Here is a 20,820-nt window from a genome sequence, read left to right as displayed (position 1 = left end):
TTTTGAATTTTAAGGTTTTTTTTGTTTTGAATAGTTTACTTTTTATTGTATTTTTGTCATGACTATTTACCCCCCCCCCATACTCTATGCCACCTCCCCCCACCCCCACAATCACCACACAGGTAATTTTTTTTCCTAAGATAAAAGCACCATGTACTGCCCCAGCACAAAATCCCATGCGGGGAGAGCAATACACAAAGACCCGTCAGAAAGATACTGTTTCTCTGACTGGAAAGAAAATTTCAAGTAAGCTGTTGTATTTATAACGTTGACACACCTTATTTTATAACATCGTGCATTTTAAACAATATATAGGATTTTCTCTCGTGGTTTTATGCCACTCCTGGGCCAGGAACGTGTTCACCTTGCGTTTCTCTGGTTTGCCCAGCGTCCCAGCCCGAGAATCAGATGGCTTAGGACACGCCAGTCACACCGCCGCCTCGTCGGCTCCGAGAACACAGCTGGGTCAGAGGCTTCCCAGTCCCCTCCTCGCTTCGTATCGCAAGGTTGCAAATACCTGCAGAGGGGAGAGGCCCAAGGGGCTTCGGAATGACGAGCAGCAGGAGGAAAGGGGTAGAAGCTGAGGGGCGGGGGGGGGGGGGTTAGAAATGCACGTAACTGTGTGTGTGTGTGTGTGTGTGAGGGAGGGAGGGCACGGATGGGTGGGTGTATGGGAAGGGGATGGACGGATCGTTGTGTGGTGGTTGATCAGGGTCTCACGCCAACCCTCTGCGTGTGTTTCTCGGCCCGCGTTTGTGTGGGTCCTGGGTTTTGCGTTCTTAAACTTCCTGCCACGCATATATCTTTCACTACGTCTTTGCTTGACTGTCTGACAGATAAGATTATTAACAAAAAGCGGTATTAATATTAATTATGCAATGATACTAAAAATTTTATATCATGGAGAAACAGATGGTTATTTTAAATGACTTAAAATTTTCCCCTTTTCCGGGAAGAAACATTTACAGATATTTGGTTATAAATGCTATTTTAATTGCTACATTATCTCTGCAGTGGGGCTTTAAAACCGTATCACGGTGTCAGGTCCGTGCTCCTGTGTGTATTTCAGAGACTCGTACAGCGGGTTCCTACTGACGGGGGCAGCGACGGTCACACTGAAACACAGTGGGGGCACCTCACGTGACCGATAAGTACATCCCGCAGTTCCCGTCCCCGTCGGGTGCCCCAGGACAGCCGCTCTCTGCAGCATTTGCTCGACGACCTTAGTGGTTTTTCCCTAGTGTTTGTCCACAAACGCTTCTTAGCTGGACTCTGAAATCACAACTGATCCCAGCATTGCTACTTCCGAAATATTTGCAACATGTAACATCACTAGAAAACACAGTTACTTTGTGGAGCTCAAAATGTTCAGCTCAGTGGTCGGGGGCGGGAACCCCCACTTCCAGCCAGCTGTGGACCCCCGTTCCCCTTGCATCCCAATCTGCTCAAGTGCAGGAGGTGGGGCAGGCCTCCGCTGCCCCGACGGCGCCTCCACGGTCTCTGTCTGGTGGCTGCTGGCCTCAGACGGCGGAGCGTGCGGGGGAGCCTGGGCCCAGAAGGGCCATTCCCTGTCTCTGTGCAAGACACCCCTATGGGGGGGGGCGGGGCACGTCAGGCCCCTGTCAATCAGAGGGCCGGGGCAGTGTCAGGCACACCCGAGGGTCAGGCCCCGAGATGAGATTTGCGAGGCTGCACACATCCGCCCAGGCTGCGTCCTCTGAAGAAATTACCACCGTGTGAGACCACCTGCGGCCGTCAGGGTCCGGGTTGTCACCTGGGCCAGCACCAGGCGCTCCCGCTCGCCTCCCCGCTGGGGGCGCCGGCAGCACGGCCAGCCAGACAGTGAGCAGGCCAGTCCCCTTAGTACATGTTCCTGGACAACTGCTATGTTTAAAAAAATACTTTTTTCATTCAAACATTACTCCTTTTTTTTCTTTACAGTTGCATTCATTATGCTCTGTTTGGTTTTTGAAATTCTTTTTTCATTGTCGTTCAAGTACAGTTGTCTCCATTCCCCCCTCCACTCCCCCCTCCACTCCTCTGAGAGCATCGGTGAGGAGCACACTGGTGTGAGAGGGCTCCGGCGAGCGGGCGTGGCACACGTCTGGCGTCTAGAACGCAGTGAGCGTGACGCTGGGGTCGGGGGCACACGCTCCCCCCTTTTACAGGCTGCCTCCTCCTCCCAGCCGGTGCGCGAGCTCACAGCTCCCGGCCTGAGTTTTCGCAATAGCACTTCTGCAGTTTTTCCTCGATTATAAAACATTGTACTCTTGAAACATAAAAAATACAGAGAAGCATTCTTGCTTTAAAAGCAAACACTCGTGCACGAAAGTGTTGGTTTTGGGGAGGAGGTGTGGGCCTTTACCGGTCGTCTGTGTTCCTGTGTTTTTCCTGAAGTTGGATTGTGTCATAACTGGCTGTCCCTTCGGCATGCGAAGCTTCTGCTCAATCGGAAACAGCCTCCGTGACCGGCACAAGGGGTCGGTCATGTAAACTCTGGTGAGCTCCTGCCAGGGGGTAGCGTGGAGCTGTGAAGGATTGTTGTCCGTGTGTTGAGTTGGCCAAAAAGTCCACGTGGTTTTTTTCTGTCGAATAAGAGGCACATTTTTTCACCAGTCACTTCATTGATTTGGGTATTCCGAGTGTGCCGGCCATCTCCCGTGTGGCAGGAGCATTGACTGTTCTTGGCTGCTGTCTCGATTTGATCGCCGTCAACTTCAGCTGGTCCACCCGGCCGACCGTGGGGCACCGTCCAGCGAGAAATCTCCAGCCCGCAACTTCGCAAACTGCTTCTGACACATTCGATCAGTCACGGCACCTCCCCACACACTGCACTGATCTTTTTATTTTTTTTGCGTTTCAGTTGCATTTTTACCTTTCTTGAAATAATCAAGCATAATATGCTGAAAATACTGTGTATTTTCTTCCACCTGCAATGTTAAAATGGCCACACAAGATTCACCCGTTTTGATAAGTCCTGTATTTAATGCACACTGATAGGACAGCGGTCACGATACAATCTAACAAAATTGTCTCTAATGAAGGTGGTAGGAGAGCCATCTTACAGGAAAAACCAGACTTTTTGGCCAACCCACTCATGACTTACAAGATACGTCACCGTCGTCGTCATCCTGCGAACCCGCTTCGGCATCTCTCTCCCGGGGTCCGGCCCCAGGGCCTTTGCACATGCCGTGTCCGGGGCCTCCCGCCTCACACGCAGCTTGTGTGCAGCCGTGGCCACCCTCTCCCCGGTGTTCCTGCCCCCATGCCCCTCGCAGCGTTCTGACACCCGCTGCGGTGTCCGCACCGGTCGTATTACCCATCCCCCCCCACGGGACTTCGACCGTCTGAAAGGGTGAGGGCGCTGTCCAGCCCCGGTCTCTGACCCCACGGCCTGGAGCGGGGTTTGCACCTCAGCCTGCGTCTGCCCTCTGGTCTTACAGGGCGGTGTGAGGAGCTGAAGGTCGCTGTGACCTGCCGTGCGCCAGCTCGGAGTCCGCACCAGGCGCGCCTGGCCCGTGCAGCCCAGCGAGGTGGTGCTGTTCTCGCTTTAAGCGAGGAAACTGAGTCTCAGGGAGCATGAAGCACGTGCCCAAGGTCATGTGGCCAGTGAGGATCCGCTGTGTGATGCTTGGATGGGACCCCATGTGTGCCCATCTGCACACGTGTGTGGGGGGGGGGAGACCCAGGATTTTAGCTATTTCTCCCTGGTCCTCATTTCAGCAATGAACCCATGTTCATGAGAAAAAAAAGTTTTATTTTCAAAACTGAATTCTGTAGTAGAAAGACCCCTAATTTCCACTTGCACTTGGTGGGGGACAGGTTCGGTTTGAAACTTTATCAAAACAGCGAGAGCAGTGAGTCTTTGTGACACAAGCAAGTGGCCGTTACCCGGCAGCGACAAGAGCCAAGGGGGTCATGGAGGCTTAGGAGGCAGGGACAGGCAGCAGAGTGGGAGGGACCAGTGTCAGGCCAGGGTGAGGCACCTGGGTCCCTGCCCCACTCTGCCGCTCGTCACCCGACGAAGAGCACGGTGGAGGCTCAGCACGCCCAGCTCCGTCCACAGCAGCCGGGTGGGCTCTGGCCAGGCTCTGGGTCTGCCCGTGAGCACGCCCGCTGAACGCCGTTCCTGTGCCCGTTTGGCACGTTACGCTTGTGAGCTCCATGCTCTTTTCGCTGAGATCAGCACATTCTTTCCTCCATTCTCCACTCATCGCCCTGAAGTAAGAGCCAGGCCCGCTTAGTGGCCCCAGCCGCACGACCGACACCCCCCCACCCTCCCCCTGCCCCTAGGGAGCTGAGCTCACCCCGCGGGGCTGCCTCTCCCTGGCCCACGGACGGTCCTGCCCCATCGTCGAGGGCCGCCATGCCACAGTCGGATCTGGTTCACGCCAGATGGAAAGGTCCTGGGGGAAAGGCGGAGGCACTGTCACCTGTGGGAAGGTCCAGAGGTGTGGAGCTGGAAACGGCACTTGGAATCCGTGGAAGGAACCGCAGACATGAATCAGGCGGGCTCTGAAAACACCCCGAAGCCTCTCCGACAGCCCTCGCCAATCAGAAATGGCGAATGGGGGGTTTGCTGGAGACGTGGGGCTTGGGGAGGGCGTCCGGCCGGGGCTGCGGCCCTTGGGGGCCTGGACGAATGTGGGGGAAGGCAGTCTGTCTTCAGGACCTGGGAATACCACCTCCTGGTGGGCGCTCAGGGTCCCTCCCCCCCCCCCGGGCAAGTGACAGACCCTAGAGACAGCCAGCAGCGGGGCCACCTTGCTGGAGGATGTCGTGGAGTGTGTGGACCGGAGGGTCTCGGAAAGCTGCTGCGGGAATGGGCGAGAGGAGGAAAATATCGCATTCCTGAGCATGGGGGGGAGGGGCGGCGAGGCTGGGAGGGGGCCGCATCCGGGCTGGGGAGGTTGGTGGCAGGCGCCTCTTTTAACCTCCCCCCGGGGGACCCCAGGCACGCCGGGAAGAATGGGCACGGGCCCTTTGATGAAGAGCCGGCTGCAGCTCCCCTTCCAGGGCGGGCCGCTGCTGCTCCCCCACCGACCCTTCCCTCAGCCCCGGGGGCTGGGCTCCACCTTCGGGGGGAGAGAGAAATGTCTGGCTGTGTTTGGGGGAACACAGTCTCCTCTCTCTTTTTCTTCCACGGCACGGCAGTTTCCCCAAGGACGTGCCGTGACATCTGATTGAACCGTGTTGACAAAGCCGTGGCTATGATGAAGAAAACACTCTAAACCCAAAGCCGACCCGACGGGACCGCCACACGCTCGGTCTCGTTGTGTTGTGTTACTTTCTCGGGGACAAAGCCCACACTCCCAGAGGGTCGCAGAGGGGACATGCTGAAACTGGGGTGGCGAAGTGAGGTCCGTTCCTCCTGTAAGAGAATGTTCTAGAATTAATGCTGAATTACTAATAAGTTTTGTCAGCAGTAGGTTTAATCTTAGTTCTTTTTTTTAAGGTTTTATTTACTTTTAGAGAGGGGAGGGAGTGAGAAAGAAACATCAATGTGCAGTTGCTGGGGGCCTTGGCCTGCAACCGAGGCATGTGGCCTGACTGGGAGTCGAACCTGTGATGCTTTGGCTCTCAGCCCGCGCTCAATCCACTGAGCTACGCCAGCCGGGGCTTAATCTTAGTTCTTAAACCCCGCCATCGCGGTGTGGACGGCCCCTCACTCAGAAGACAGGGACGACGTGGCAAGGGCCGTGGCTCTGGCCCATGCTCCCACACGGCTGATGGGGACGGTCCTCCCCAGGGCCCGCTGGGGCAGACGGTTGGGTCGTCCCGCGTGCAGCACCGGGCAGCAAGTCAGGGAAGCCGAAGGGGTCCGCCACCTTCTCCAGCCCTGCCCGGCCGCGGGCACGCACTCCGGCCGGGGGCTGACTTGAGGGGGTCACGGCACCGGGCACTTGGGGGCGGGTTTCCCGAGGGGCCGCTCCGTTTCCACAAAGCCTCTTCCTCGGCTCAAGCTTCATCATCGTCGTCGTCGTCCTGGTTAGATTTCCTGCGGCCTGGGCCGGTTTCTGTCATTTTCGGAAATGGCTGCAGAGGGAGACCGTGATGGGGTGCCTCTGTGATGACAGTTTAACCTGGGCGGCAGACTTACCCTGCGGTTGCCCCGGCAAAGCGGGACCCACGCCCCCCGGGTGCGTTGGTTCGCCCGAGTGTCTCGGGCGGAGCCTTTGGGTCTCCTGGGTCCCATCCGTAGGAGCCGCTCACGTACGCCAGGACGGAATCGGCACTGTCCCCGTATCCTAATGAGGGGATTGTCCACGCACCTCCCACTGCGCCAGCCTGCCGGTCCCCTCGGGTGTGGGGCGGCCAGAAAGAGAAGTACCCTCTCTCCAGGGGCGGCCACCTCATACTGGGACGGACATCTCACATTGAGGTGTGGGGGCGTTTTCCTGTGCGCCCACCGGAAACGTGCATGTTGTTAAAAGGTGATGCAGATGGGAAGCAGGCGCCCGCGCAGCTCACGACGCACCTCTGTCCGCAGCCTTACACGCACCCATGGGCTGGCACTGGGACTCGCCCTCCGGGTGTGCGCACTGCTTGCCGTGTCTGGTATTTAAGCCTGTTACGTCCTCTGTTTCACGTGGTGCTGTTCCCCGAGGCCTTGGAAGACCACCTCCCGCCAGCAGGCAGGGGCAGTCCCACGGCTGGTCCGACGGGACCCGGTGTCTGAGCGTGCCCTTGCACACACTCCCTTAACGTGGGGTCGGCGTCACGCCTCTGGCGAGGCGCGTCCTCCCCTGCGGCCTCTGTGGTGGCGGGGCCCCCCGTGGAGCTGCAGGGGTTTCTGCACGAGTCCCCTGCGGATGGATTGCCAGCGGGACCCGGCGCTTCAGAGCCGGCCCGGGGAGGAGGAGGGAGCCCTCCCAGCCGCCCCGAGCCCCTGACTGGGGCGATTGTCCCAGCCCAGGTGCGGCAGAAGGGACGGAGCCTCTGAGGCGTGCGGCGCTCCCTTTCAAGTGGCCCGGCCTTCCGTTTGAGGCACCTGATACCCCGGGGCTGCCCCTCGCTGCTCCCACGGTGGCATGCCACCCGCTGTCACGAAAGGCCTGGGGACCACAAGGGACCCCTTTCATCCGCAAGCCACCTGTCCTGTGGTGTAGGACGGGGTCGTGACACTATGTAGAACCGGAGTTTGATTTCGGGTGCTGCTTTAAATGTGCAGGAGACATGATGACTTAGGATTGTGCAAGTTAGCATTTGATTTTATTCAAAACAAACACACACCATGGACTTCAAACACAGCAGAAGATGGCACGTGACTTGAGAACTTTAAGAGGAGGTAAAATTGGTCACTTCCTGTGGTAGTAACTTGTTCTCCAAGGTGTCTGGGAATGTGAAGATTACTACTAGTTCAGATTTTTAAAGCTGGTGTTTAAATGCCATTGAGAAGGCCTGGGTCTTACATACACAGTTGTAGACATGCCGGTTTCCGTTTGCTCAGCGTTCAGAGGCTCGACGCCAACTTCCGTCCTTTCCCTTGGGCTTCGGCTCGTGTCTCGGAGCAGCCTCGACCGCAGACACCTTTGTGCCCAGCGCCAGTGCTCCGCGCTTGGTGTCTGCTGGCTGCTGGGCCGCAGAACAGCGCTGAATCCGAGGGGGGCCAGCACCTAAGGGAGACTCCCCCGGCCAAATGCAGCACTCGGAGGCAAGGGGCGGGCAGCTGCCCCGTCGTGGGGGCCGGCGGGACGTCGCCATGTGGGCGGTCAGCCCGCGTGTGGTCACGGCTGTAGGAGCCCGGGAGCCAGCTATCACCGGTACTGCTGTGCATCCACCTTTAACCCCGCCCGGCACGTCCGAGGCTGTCCCGCCCTCTCTAGTGGTTCAGCTTCTTCCCTCGAGGTCATCCTCCTCTTCATCAGTAACACGAGGTTCCGAGCCACAGTTCTGGGCCGAGATTCTTCGCTTTGACTTTCTGGAAGGCAGTGGTTTTAAAGACCTTGACCGCCCTCTGCCGTGGTCTTCAGGATTGAGGGAGGTGACAGCCTGCGGTGGCCTGCCACCCCCGCCTCGGTTCCCTGCCCCTCTGACGTGCGGGCGAGTGTGGCCAATGTCTCCTCGTCGGGGTGTCGGCCACGTGGCGTGGGCACCACGCTCTGTGTTTGGCTCCCTGCTGCTGCTGCAGCTCTGGGGGAGGGCGGGGCCTGGGGCGGGTCTCTCTGGTCTGTCTGTCTGGCTGGCTGTCTGGCCGTGGGCTGGCACCACGCCGAGCTCACGGTCAAAGGACCATGTGGTGTGGGTGGCCGGGGGTGATGGCCGTGCACCCCGAGTGAGTGAGCGCTGCCATCGACAGAGGTGGAGGGGAGCAGGTTTTGGTTGTGCGGGTTGAGGACAGGTGTTCAGGAGGGCCCTTCATTTCACCTGTTCCACCTGTGAGGAGACCGAGCTAGGAGATGAGTCGCCCCCAGTTGCGCGGCCAGGCGGCCAGGCCAGGGTTTGGAAGTGGCCTCAGGATCCTGCGGCTACGCCGGTTCCTCTCCGTGGGACCCACCATGTGGCTCTGCTGCCCTCCGTGCCTCTCGATGCGATCGTGCTGGGCACAGCGACTCCTCCATCTGGCGGGGGGCGGGGCAGGAGCCTCCAGGCTGCGGGGACCTGGCGGCGCAGACGCTCCCAGCACTGCCGGTGGGCGCGCACAGAACTTCCAGAAGCCGCTCCGAGCGCGTTTCCGGGGCCCCACAGATGCTCACCCTCTGGGGCCGCTGCCTCAGAAGCCGTCCCGATGTCATAACGCACACAGAGGCCCTGGCTTCAAAAACGTGGACCTCATCTACGTGGCATAGGAACGATTTGGCAAACCAAGGTGCACGGCACTCATCGGGATGTGAAAATAAGGGAAGTTTTTGTTTCCTGAACCCTCGCCGGGTCAGCGGGCGGTGTGTCCGAGCCCAGTCGGCTCCCGTGTCTCCAGTCCGGGTTTCTGTGGGCCATGTTTTCTCGAGCCTGGGGACACCACCCACCGCCTTCTTTTCCGAGCCCCGTGGTGTGGGTCGGCGAAGGGCTGGTGTGCCCTCCACAAGCTGCCCGGGTCCAGTGTTTTCGTACCTGGAGCCGAACAGGCCGCCCTGGCGCGTTCAGCACCCTGGACAGAGCCCCCCCCCCCCCCCCCACCCCCCGGGCCTCAGGCGGGGGCATCTGGGCCCGGCCCCTACCTGGGCTCCTCCTGACTGGTGACAGAAACAGCCAGGTGTCTAAAGACTGGAGATTTACGTCATCAAAGAGGGAGCGTACGTTTAATTAGCTTCTCTGTGCTTCACCGAGTTTTCCGCCAGACACGCAGGGCCTTTCCCCAGCCCGCTCAGCCAGGGGCGCCTCCGTGCGAAGCAGCACCCCGATCCCGCAGCAGCCAGAGCCCCAGACTCCGGTGGGGTGGCTGGCCGGTCGTGTAAAAGGGGGTGAGGCTGGAGGGAGGCAGGGACCCCTGGAGGGATTTCACCCCACTGGACGGTGCTGCTCCCAAGCCCCCAAGCCTGTCGGGGCCCCGGAGGCCTGCCCGCTGTGGGCAGCTCGCACCCAGCAAAGGTGAGCCTGCACACAAGCTGGCCTCTGACCCCGGGAACACCACGTCCCCCCTCCATTCTCTTGCATGTTTTCCCGGCACGTTCCCACTCCCATGTCCCGGGTGCTGCCTCACTGCACCCCTCCCTGCCTCCCTCCCTGCCTCCCTCCCCGCCTGCTCCTCCTTCCCGGTGCCCCAAGCAGAGGACTGGATCCTGTGGGGGCTGGCCGCCGGGCAGGAGGAGAAACGAGGGGCCTGCCGGACACCTGCTGTGGCGGGCGGCCAGGGAAAAGAGGGCGAGGTGACGGCATGGCAGAGAAAGTGGTGTGCACCAGGGGCAGGGGAGGGCAAGGGCGGGAGGAAATTGGGCGGGGGCTGGACCCGCGCTCTGCTCCTCAGGACACGGAGAGGACGGGACCGGCTCCCCAGGGGTCCGCAGCACAGAGCCAGGGGCTGGCAGTGGCCACAGGCCTGGGCAGCCACCTCAGTCCCTCCGGAGCTCAGCTTTGGGACTCAAGCCTGGCACATGGCCTTCAGCTTCCATTTCTGAGTGTCCCCAAGCCTTGCCCCCAACCCTCCAGCGCGACACTGACCCCACACCGCACTGTACAGTGCAGCCGACTGGCTCCGTCTTCCGTATGCAATTGCTTCGTACTGTGCGGCGCTGCGGCGGCCACCCTCTAGAGCTCTCCTTTCCGGAAAAGCGGCTTCGTCCAGAGAGAACTGATACAACGTGCGGCCCGCCTGTGTACAACGTGCGGCCCGCCTGTGTACAACAGGCGGCAGCCTGGTCACTCTCAGCGTGCTCACGGAGACGTGCCGCCGCCCCAGAGTCCGAGGACCTTCGGCCGCCTCCCAGAGCTCCCGCACCCCGGTTAGTGACCGGACCTGCACCGGCTCCTTCAGAGCGCGGTCGGCGTGCTTCCGCGTGTCAGGGCTCCATGTACATACACCGGGTCTCCGAAAACCCGGTCCACTCGGCTCGTCTGGAGAGGCGTGCCGTGCGCGGGCTGCAACGGCCCGGAAGGCAGAGCCGCTCTCTGCGTTCTGTGCCCGTTCCCCTCCCCCCACCGTGTCCCTTTCGTCCCCACTTCTGTGACTCGGCCTGACCCTGTGTTGTCCCTTCCTTTCCCCCAACACCTGTCATCTTCCCCGGCCCCCCACCGCGTCCCCGCTGCCCCTGCTTCTGACACCGCGCACCTCTGCGCGCGCGCCACGAGCGGCAAAGGGAGCCGGACAATGCGGCCGGCTCTGAACCGTCTTCAGAGCTGGGGATCCAAGTCGGCCTCCCCCCGCTGGCAGCCCCCGTCAAAGGGCCGTGTGAGGGGCGAGGGTTTGAACTCCGCTTCACACTCGCCTTCTAACAGCGGCCGGGATGTTGTGATTTCCTCGGGTGGCGGAGGCGGCCCGTGCTTTGTTTACCGGCCCGCGCGTCTCTCTGAGCTTCAGAAGGGAGGAGCGCACCTCCGAGGCCCAGACGAGCCCGCTCTGCGCCGCCTCGTCCTGGAGGGGCGTGTCGTGGCGGCCAGCGGCCTCAAAGGCTCCGTCTTAGGTTCCTAGGGCCCTAACCCTCGCCTGAGCCCCCGTGCCAGCCCCAACAAACAGCCTTCCTTGTCTTTGATCACTCTGGATTCTTCTAACACCAAAAAGGGGGGGTTGCTGGTGTGTTGTTTCTGACCCACCGAATGGGCGGGTTGGGGTGTAAGCGGGAGAGAGAAAGAGAGCTAATACGCACCCGCCCGCCCTCCCCCCTCCCTCTTCTGTGTCCGTGCGTTTAAAGCAATTGGTGTCGTTCACCAGTGTGGAGGGGACTCCCCGTCATTGGCCAGCCCCGGGAACCACGAACAGCTCCTCCAGACAGTGGGTGCCCCCCCCCCCGCTGCCGTTCTCGGGATCCCCTCTCCAAGTCAAGGCCCGGGGCTCCCTGAAATACAGGGGGGCGGTGCTGACATCTGACCTCCTTGGGGCCTGGGGACAATGCATCCAGAGGGCCAGTGGCAGGGGTCGCAGAACTCGTGGCGGTCCAGACCGAGGGTGCAGCGGGGCCGGGTGTGTCCGGGAGCCGGGGCCAGGGTGGCAGAAGCCCGTCCGCACCCCTGGCGGCGGCCCTCACGGAGGCGCACCCCGCAGCAGCTCCTCAGCGGCAGCCCAGCTAATGATCGGCTGGGCAGATCATCAGAGGAGAGTTAATTGTCAGGTTCGACATGGCATCTTGTCAGCAGAGATAAGTTGTCACGGTTTCCACTTGAGCTGAAACTAAATGATTGTAAAATAAGTTATGAGCGTCCTTGGGCCTGCCTGCCGGGATGACGGCCGAGGGCCCGTCCCCGCCCGTCCGTCTTGGGCGGGCTGCCCGAGATTTATGCGCGCGGAGTGTTATTTTATCCCGCCGGTCACGCCTGTCAGCTCCCCGGGTGAGGAGTGGGGCTGCCTCTCGGACTCATACCTCACGTCCCGGGCCCGGGGAGGCCGCCGCTTGCCGCCGTTATTGCTCGGGTTATGTGCTTTGGGGGCTGCGCGTCGAGCATTGATGCCCGATTGGGAAGAACTAACGGCCGGCGCTGAGCGTGCGGGATGGCGGCGGACGGCCCACCCGGCGCGGCCCGGGGACTCGGCGGCGCGCCTCTTCCTCTCCGCCGCGCCCCTCCTGCAGCGGCTCGCGCGGCCGGCAGTCGCCACCCGTCACGCTGCCCGCTAACTGCCACAGAATAAAGTGCGTTTTCTGCGGGCAGTCGGGAGGCGCGGGGGTGTTGCCGGCTGGCGCTCACTCACGGTGTCCGAGTGCAGCCGGGCTCTTGGGGTCCCTACACCTTGGGGGACACCTTGTTGGGCAGCGGCGTCCTCGGCAGCAGCCGGCACAGCGTGGAAGCCTCGTGCATCTCGACCGCTCGCATTTACACGGAGGCGTGTCCGCTGCTCTTGGCAGCCCGTCCTGGACACCTGCACGCCGGGGGCACTAATATCCTGGCGCCAGGCTCAGGGACCTGGTTCGCTAGAAACCGTGGGCCGCTCCACGGGGGTCCCTGGCCACTCCCGCCGGCCTCCTGCCTCGGCCTCCCTGACCTGGCGCTCCGTCCCTCCTTGACCTCTGCCATAATTTGCCTCTGCGACCACCACCTCTGGGTTGTGGTTGTAGTTGGGGTACTGCTGGCCATGGCCTTCCCCCTGGACCCAGCATGCGGAGCATCCTCTGGGTGGACAAGTGCTTTGGTGGCAGCTGCTTGTCCTCACCCCACCGTCCACTCCCTCCTTAGCCTGCCCACTGCTGCCACCAATTCTGAGCAGTCACCATGCAGCTAACTGCCCTTCCTGCAGCAACAAACTTGGAAACCCCGCCCCCTCCAGGACCACAGCCAGGAGCAGTGGCCGATGGGGGGCACCTCTCGGGGGCTCCCGCCCTGGGCTTTGCTGACCACAGCTTCCGTGCGTGCGTGAAACCTCACAGGGCCTCCCGGCAGAGGGGGCACGGTGAGCCGCGTGGGGGGTGCTGCCGAGACTGACTCCTCCCCATCAGGCTGGACCGCTGATGGTGCTGGGGGCGGGGGGGCACTGGTGGCCTTTCCTCCGAGTGTGTGGGATACTCGGGACCCCGGGGGACCCTCCTGCCTCGCAGACTCGGGCGGGCGATCTCTGGTCCTCACACACCTCGGAAGCTGCGTCCTTGGGCAGTTCGGAAACGTGTATCTGAAAAGATACCTTGAGTTGTGGTTCACTTCTCGACGTGTAACAGAATTCTCCAGTACTCCACACAGTGAATGTATCTGAAACTCAGTCTGCGTTCAAGTATCCTTAGATTTGAAATGATGTCACCTTCTGCCCAAATCCGTTTCCCCAGGTAACAGCCGGCGCCTCCCAGTGGCTGCAAGCCCCTCCCCCTCCCCCTTGGATGCCTTCCCCTCCGCCTTTCCGGTCCTCGCGGCCCAGCCTCCTGAGGTCCCTGTGCGTCGGACCCCCTGGTGCATTTCTCTATTGGGGCGAACTTGTCACCACCACAGTCTTACCTCAGAGGTCCCCTCCTTAGCGAGGCCTGCCCTGACCACCGGTTGGAAATGGCAACCCCCACCCCTGGCACCACCCCCCACTTCCAGACCTCCTTTCGACCCCCGTCCTCTCCAGACACCCACCGCCTGCTGAAGGACGTCTGCACTGTCAGCAGCTTTCAGATCCGCGGCGCAGCATCGTAAACCGTGTGTGTGTCGCGTGCACGGTCGCATTCTGTGCACCGTTGCCGCGCTCGCTGACTCTGTGGCGTGTGTCCACTTAGCGGTTGTGTGACTAGACGTTTGCACCTGTCCGGCAGCTCAGCTTCCTTCAGTGCTGGTCCCCCCGGGCCTCCCGTCCCGTGGTCTCACGCTGCCCTGTGTGTTCTGTTACGTGTACATACACACACACACACACACACATATATATTATACATAATATGTAAGTAGTGTGTGGGCACCTGGGGCCTCCCGTCCCGCGGTCTCACACTGTCCTCTGTGTTCTGTGTTGTATTTATATATACGTGTGTGTGTGTATTATTCATAACATCTAAGTAGGGTGTGGGCGCCCCGGGCCTCCCGTCCCTCGGTGTCATATGTCACGTGTTGTGAGACGCACGTGCCGTCCCGGTGGTGGGCGTCTGTGGGGCCGGGTGTGACCGTGGAGGCCTGGGCTCCTGGTGTCCGGGCAGCGTGCTAACCCCGCTCTGTTTTGCTTTCCGCCCGGCAGACACGGGGCTGGGCGACTCGCTGTGCTCCAGCCCGAGCATCTCCAGCACCACCAGCCCCAAGCTCGACCCGCCCCCCTCCCCCCACGCCAACAGAAAGAAGCACCGGAGGAAGAAAAGCACCAGCAACTTCAAAGCCGACGGTCTGTCGGGCACCGCTGAAGGTAAGGGCTCCGGGGGGTGTCGCAGCCTGAGTCATGGTTTCCAGATCTGGGACGTCACACGCCCGAGAACCACAGGTGCACGGTGACAGGGTTGCTGCAGGGGCGCTCCGTTCCCACGGTGGCCCCCGGGGCTGCCTCCTCTCCGACTGGGCTCGAGGCCGCCTGCCAAAGGGGTGGCCGCCCAGTGGAGGTGGTGCTGGTATCCCGTCACATGCCTGTCACGTGACCGTCAGCCCTCTGCTGCTCGCGGCCACCTGGGCCGGCAGCGCCCACGCCCACTGAGGGTGCCGCCAGGTCTGTCCCTGGTGCAAACGCACCTCTCCCGGTTCAGGGGTCTCCCCTCCTGGTGGCAGACCTGATTCCCACCTGACACTCCCCTCGGAGCCCGTCTCTCTGTTGGCGGCGCCACGTACGGCCCTGGGGTCATGGCCTGTGTCTCGTCCCCCCTGACATGGCTCGCCCTCAGTCTTCATTCTCTGTGACGCCAGGCGTGCTCTTCCCGAAGCGTGCTTCTGGGGGACTCGCGGTGGTTCCTTTCCACAGACACGTGTGGGGGCACACGCATGTACATGCCATTCCATTAAGACAGGTGGGGTTGCTGCAGTTTTCGAGAGTAAGTTCAAGACATGCTTCGGAGGGAAACTGGAACTCCCCCACGTTGCTGAGGGGCGTCGGCTGCTCTTTGTGGGGCTCACAGTGGAGGGAGGCTGCGCCGGCCACCCCCCGCCCGGGCCCGCTTTTGCCGCTGCGGTGCTGCGCGCTCTGTTCCCGCCCCACTCCGCTCCTCGTGCGGCTGTTCACAGCGGGCTGCACTGGGAGCGCGGCGGTGTGGCAGGAGGGGGCCGTCCCCTCCTGCTGTCCCCGGGAGCCCGCCTGCCGACCCACAGTGCGCACAGGAGCGGGGAAGGGCGGGGTTCCCAGTGTGTGCTCTGGACGTGCCGTTCGCCCCAGTTCTGTGCTTCGGGCCGCAGCCTCGCTGCGGGGTGAAGAGGAGACCGAGGGTTGGGGTGCTGGACGGTCTGCGGGGGCTCTCACGGCAGCCGAGCGGAGGAGCGTCCGGAAGCTCTGCTCCTTCCTACCCCCCCCACTCCCACTGGGTTTCTCGCTGTGTTGCCGCCCACAGGCAGGCCCCCTGCTAACACGGTCAGCCAGCCAAGTCTGGTTTCTTCCCGTTACCGTCAGCAGGGGCGGTTCTGTCCATATCGGCGGTGAAACCGAGGATTGTGGGTCAGCGCGCCCACCAAGATGCCGCCGCGCTGCCCCCGCCCCGGGAGGGAGGGGGGTTTGGCCACAGGTGCTGCACACTGGTGAGACTCCTTCAGACACCTGTCCGCAGGGAGCGCCGGCCACACCCACGGCCACGCCCACCGACGCAGGTCCGGGTGAGGTTGGGAAGCAGCGTGGCCTCTCACCAGAGAGGGTCCCATGTGCCCTACACACCCCAGGGGGGGAGGAAGACAGCTTTAGGGGAAAGCCTTGACCCACCTCACACGTAAACGTCTTAAGTGGGTTTCTTGCGTGTGTCCAACCAGTGATTCTTCTCCAGAGCGCCGCTGGGCAGAGACTGACCATCAGGTCTGCCCGTAACCACATCATCCGGTCCTCACCCCTTTACGTGCTCCCGCCCACCTACTGACGTAGTGAAGGGGTGGGAGCGAGACGCAGCCTCCACCTGAACCGGGAGCAGCGGCGCGTTCCGCTGGGCGGCTGGAGCCACCGCCCTGCCGGTCAGCCAGCGGGGAGCTCGCAGCAGGTGTGAGCAGTGACCGCGCGCTTGTCGGACGCCCCTGCTGCGTCCGAGCCGCCTCCCGAGGTCCCGGGGCTGCGCAGCGGCCGACTTCGGACAGGAGCCCACGACGAGGCTGAGACAGAGGATGCGGCATAAACAGAGGGGCTCCCGGGCGCCCCAGAAAAACCCACATCGGACGGTTGCATGGGGTCTCAGGCACAGGCCAGGAGCGGCGGTCCGGTCTGTGCGTTCAGAAGTTCACGGCCCGCGGGTCAGAGGGGAAGCCCACCTCCCCTCCCAGCTGAGGCACGGGGGCGCTGTCTCGGTGACGCCCGCGGCCCTGGCGTCGCTCCCGCAGCCGAGAAGACAGCGAGTCGTCTCTAGAGACGCAGTGTGTCGCTTCTCCCCGGGAGAAGTTACCTGCCGAACCCCGAATGGGCCCCCTTCCTGACACAAGCCGTATTTCATCCCTTCTACAGCGTGCTTTTCTCCCCCCCCCCCCCCCCCCCCGCCACCATTCTAACACCTCTGAGGTCCTAATGCATCCGTACGACTGCGGTCATCTGAGATTCAGTGATGTTTTTAAGTCCCAGCAGCTCTGAGCTTACAGCGCACTGCGTAAACCGTGGAAATGTCGGCGTTCTGTTCTTGAGAGCAAAGCTGGCTCTGCTTCATTTTTAGAGGCTCCTGCTTAATCCCAATCTGAGAAAACACCCCTGTTTCTCTTGCCTGCGGGGCCCCGTCCCCGCCGGTGTTGTCTGCTGCCTGAGCTCATGCTGGAGAGTGTCAATTGCAGATATAAAATGTTTTACAAGATGTCATAAAGTAGTTGAGTTTTATGGTTTTTGACATACCCTGTTGGAACAGACGCCTGGATTTAATTCCCTTTGGAGTATAAAAAAATAAAATAAAATTCCACTGAAAGTCAGGTCTCTGGGGAAAACGCAGTGTCCCCCAAACTGGGTCTCTGAGGGTATTCAATCACAGGCGCGTCTGCAGAGCCGTGGGCGCTACTGGGGTCATGGCCCCAGGGGTGTGCCGGGACCTGTGGTCAAGAGCTGTGGCCTTCAGGCAGGGACACGTCCAGCCAGTGGTGACCCGGAGGGAGAGGGAGCCCGGGGGAGGCACCCCAACCTCATTCTCCCTCCCCCCCACCTCTGGTCTCCTGCCGGGACCAAACGCAACCAGAAGCTGGAGGGCAGGGGAGACCAGCCAGAACCTGCAGAGCGCACGGCCCGCCACGGGGCGTCCTGCCAGTCCCCGGAAGCCGTGCTGCCGACCCCGCTGCCCGCCTTTCGTGGCACAGGAGACCGGGCGTTTCCTAAGGGCGGGGCGTGTGCTGTCCACCTCTGTCCCTGAGGGCCTGGCCCGAGCCAGCTGCCGGGGACAGGGCTCTGAGCTCTCCCCTCGCCGGGCATGAAAAGGAGCCACACACACACTTCCAGCCTCAGCAGAGCCATCAGGCTCTGGCACTGAGGGGCGTGGGGCATGCCCACTCCGAAGGCGGAGGCTCGAGTGTGCCTCATCATCGTCCGTGCTGCTCAGAATCAGGAGGTCTCTGGGGCTCTGGGTGCGGCCGGCGGTCCTGCCCCGGGCACCGTGCTGCACCCCCATGGTGGGCACACTGCTCTCCTGCCGGAGAACTGGGATTGATCCTACACCAGATGGTGGGCAGCGCTGCCACCGAGCTTATGCGGGACGAGCATTTTCTCCTATTTATAACTTTTTAAAAGACTTTATTTACTTATTCTTAGAAGGGAAGGGAGAGAGATAGAGACAGAGAGAAACCCTGAAGTGTGAGAGAGACATGAATTGGATGCCTCTCACAGGCCCCCAACTGGGGACCGGGCCTGCAGGACAGGCGTGCGCCCCCACCAGGAACTGATCTGGTGACCCCTCAGTCCAAAGGTCAGCGTTCTGTCCACTGAGCCCCAGCGGCCAGGGCTGTTTACACTGCTAAATGGAGGGGACGGGTCCGGTAGACCGCAGGAGCAGATGCTGAGACGGAAGAATTTCTCTATGAGTATTCTGAGTTCCGGCATGGCGTGTGGGGGCCTGGTGTGTGCGATGAGTCTCACGAGAGATGTTGCCTGGTCACGCCTGTCCTGGGCTCCTCCGTCACTATCAGTGTGACTTCGGGAGCCGACGGTGTGAAGCAGTGCAGCCCCCTCCTTAAGGAAGCGAAGGCAGTGGGCTCGTTGGCCAGCCGTGGTGTCCTCTGTCATTAAAGCAGACGTGCCGGGACAGGTGGCCGGGTGCCCCGTTGTCCCCAGGCTGAGACCAGAGGGGCTGCCTTTGGATGGCTGGGTGGGGCCACCGTGCTGGCCCCAGAAGGACCCCCAAGGGCCCCCAGCGTACGCTGTCCTCACCTGGCACTTGGTCCCCGTCTGCCTGCCGGGAGCCTCCCTGAGCCACAGATCTCTCCTTTATCCCGGGAAGTGTGTGAGGTGTTCAAAGGCCATGGCCCTTGTTGCAGTGTCATGTGACTCGGTGGTGGTCGTTTACGAGAGACCGAGCTGCTGGGCGTGTTGGAACCAGGCCACTCCAGCACTGAGTCTGACTTGGAGAGGGAGGGTGCCTCTTAGAGCCAATGCCCTGCAGCCTTAGCCCGAAAAGTGGGGAGGGCGGCATGAAGCTTTCGAACAAACAAAACAAAAAAACTCTCAGGCATCCCACTGAGCACACCATTGGGAGTGCTGGCTATTAAAATGGTCAGCGCTAGGCTCGGTTTTAGGTTGGATTGGATTTGCTCAGAAGTATTAAATATGCTTAAGAAAACGTTGCGTGATCAGCTCTGGACGCCGTGCTCCGTGGCAACCGGAGACCATCAGAAGTATATTAGGGCGTTGGCACGTGGGACGGCAGTGGGGCCGCAGCTCGAGCCTCCGAGGGAACCTATGCAGGGAGCCACCCAGGGTGCGGAGTCACGACAGAGGACGGGGTTCGGAGGCACCGGCTGTGTTGGAGGGCGGGGAGTCCTGGCTTGTCCTGGATGGTCCTGTTGGGTTTCACTGGGGCCGGTGGGGGAAGCCCCAAGGAGACACGTTGATTCTGACTCTGAAAAGACACCACCTGAGTGCGGGGGTACTGCCCAGAGGGGCAGGGGCCCCTTCAGCCCTGCAGCGGGTGCAGCACTGGCTGGGCCATCGCTGTGGGCCTGGGGTTCTGGAAGGAGCCTGTTCATGGTCGGACCTGAGCCGAAGGGTGCGTGCCCGCAGAGCCCTCGGGCAGCGGGGCCTGGTGGGTCTGTGATGACCTGCTACCTCGTGGCGCTGTCTTTGAACGGAGATGCTTTCTGGGCACCTTGTTGCCCAGCGGCCAGGTCACGGTTGCCGGGACGAACAGCGGTCTCCGCAGCCCGGCCTGTGGCCCCGCGCCTGGCGGCTCTCGTTAGCCCTGCGACATTCATGCAAGTTGGCGTCGAGTGCTAATTTCCCTGCTTCCCCGGTGACGAGGGGGAAGTGGGGAGAGGTTAAGTGGCGTTCTTGTTCGGGGTCAGGTTGCCGGTAGGTGACGGAACTGTCTCTTGATTCTCTGCCTCACACTCTTTCCAGCAGGCAGAAAGCGCGTCTTTGAGGTGTGCGCCGTGGCCTTTGAATCTCGGAGCGGGCCGACGGCGTGGCTTCCTTGATATTTCTCAGCTTCTGCGCGAAGACGCTGACTTTCATGCGGCTCGCCGCGCCCGCGAGCCTCGCGGCACAGATCTCCCCGTTCAAACGCCGGCCGGCCGGTTCACCCGGCCTGCGCACACCAGAGGGCCTGCAGCAAGCCGCCGTGTCGTGTTTTTCCGCTCGGGCCGAGGGGCTTTGTTCCACGGGCCTCGGGAGGGACTTGCTTTATCTTGCTCGTCACCAGCAGTCCCCTGGCTGCTCGTCGTGGGTCTTTACAGAGCCATTCTCTGCCGGGTCCTGGGTGGGCATTGAAATGTGCTCTCACAGAGGGGAAGTCTCCAACGGGCCTCTGTCCCTTACGGCAGAAAAGGAATCGTCCGTGGTCGCCACTGCGCCCGCTGAGCAGTCAGAGGTGAGGCCCCGCACCTGTTTACAAATTTCATGAACTCCGAGTCGCAGAGGTCGGCCCGGACAGGCCCTGCTCTGCTCTTTCAAAGGCGAGCCCAATGGGGAGAGTCGTGCTCCTCTTTCATCAGATGGCAAGCAGCCGGCACAGAGGAAGCGCGGTGTGCTGGGCTCCGTGGGAGACGCGGAGAGAAAGCTCGGTGCCTGTGGGCGCCCGGGGTCCCCGGAGCCTGGAGATGAGACGTGCACAGGAAGGTGCCCCCAGGCCTGGGGGCAGAGCGCTGAAAAGGCGCGGGAAGTTCAGAAGCCGGACGCGCGGGATCGAGCTGTCCGAGCTCGGGGAAGCCGACCTGCCGGGGCACGTGGTTTTTATTCTCTGCAGAGTTAGGGCACACCGGTTGCCGCCGTCGCTAAGGAAACGCTGCAGGAAGCATCCCGTTCTCACTGAATGCCGTCTGTTTACGACAACTTGAAATGCCGCTGGTGGCGGCAGAACTAGTTGCAAACCCAATTTTCGTTTTCACTTCGGTACCAAGGAACAAGTGTTGCTACTCTAGATTTTTTAATTAACGAGTTGATGGTTTGGAAGGCACTCTGGGGAGACACTAAGGGATTGTGCGTGAGGCACTGCACAGTTTCATTTTTCCCCATTTGTGTTCTAATACTTACTGCGAGAAGTCAACTCACGGGGTGTGTGT

The 20,820-nt window shown here is 61.4% G+C and overlaps 1 protein-coding gene across 10 annotated transcripts in view; it reads left to right on the top strand.

Annotated features, from left to right (window-relative positions):
* AGAP1 (ArfGAP with GTPase domain, ankyrin repeat and PH domain 1) overlaps positions 1-20,820 on the top strand; it is a 348,436-nt gene that overhangs the window by 250,414 nt on the left and 77,202 nt on the right. For 8 of the 10 annotated variants that reach the window (XM_036022678.1, XM_028509859.2, XM_028509858.2 and 5 more), the window contains one exon: positions 14,216-14,377. The exons of the other annotated variants lie outside the window; for them this stretch is intronic. In XM_036022678.1, coding sequence (XP_035878571.1) covers positions 14,216-14,377 — 162 coding nt within the window. The remainder of the gene's footprint in view (positions 1-14,215; positions 14,378-20,820) is intronic. 10 annotated transcript variants of the gene reach the window in all.

The sequence above is a fragment of the Phyllostomus discolor genome, chromosome 4, assembly GCF_004126475.2.
Source record: "Phyllostomus discolor isolate MPI-MPIP mPhyDis1 chromosome 4, mPhyDis1.pri.v3, whole genome shotgun sequence".
NCBI classification, from domain to species: domain Eukaryota; kingdom Metazoa; phylum Chordata; class Mammalia; order Chiroptera; family Phyllostomidae; genus Phyllostomus; species Phyllostomus discolor.
This window is presented reverse-complemented; position numbering and strand designations above follow the sequence as displayed.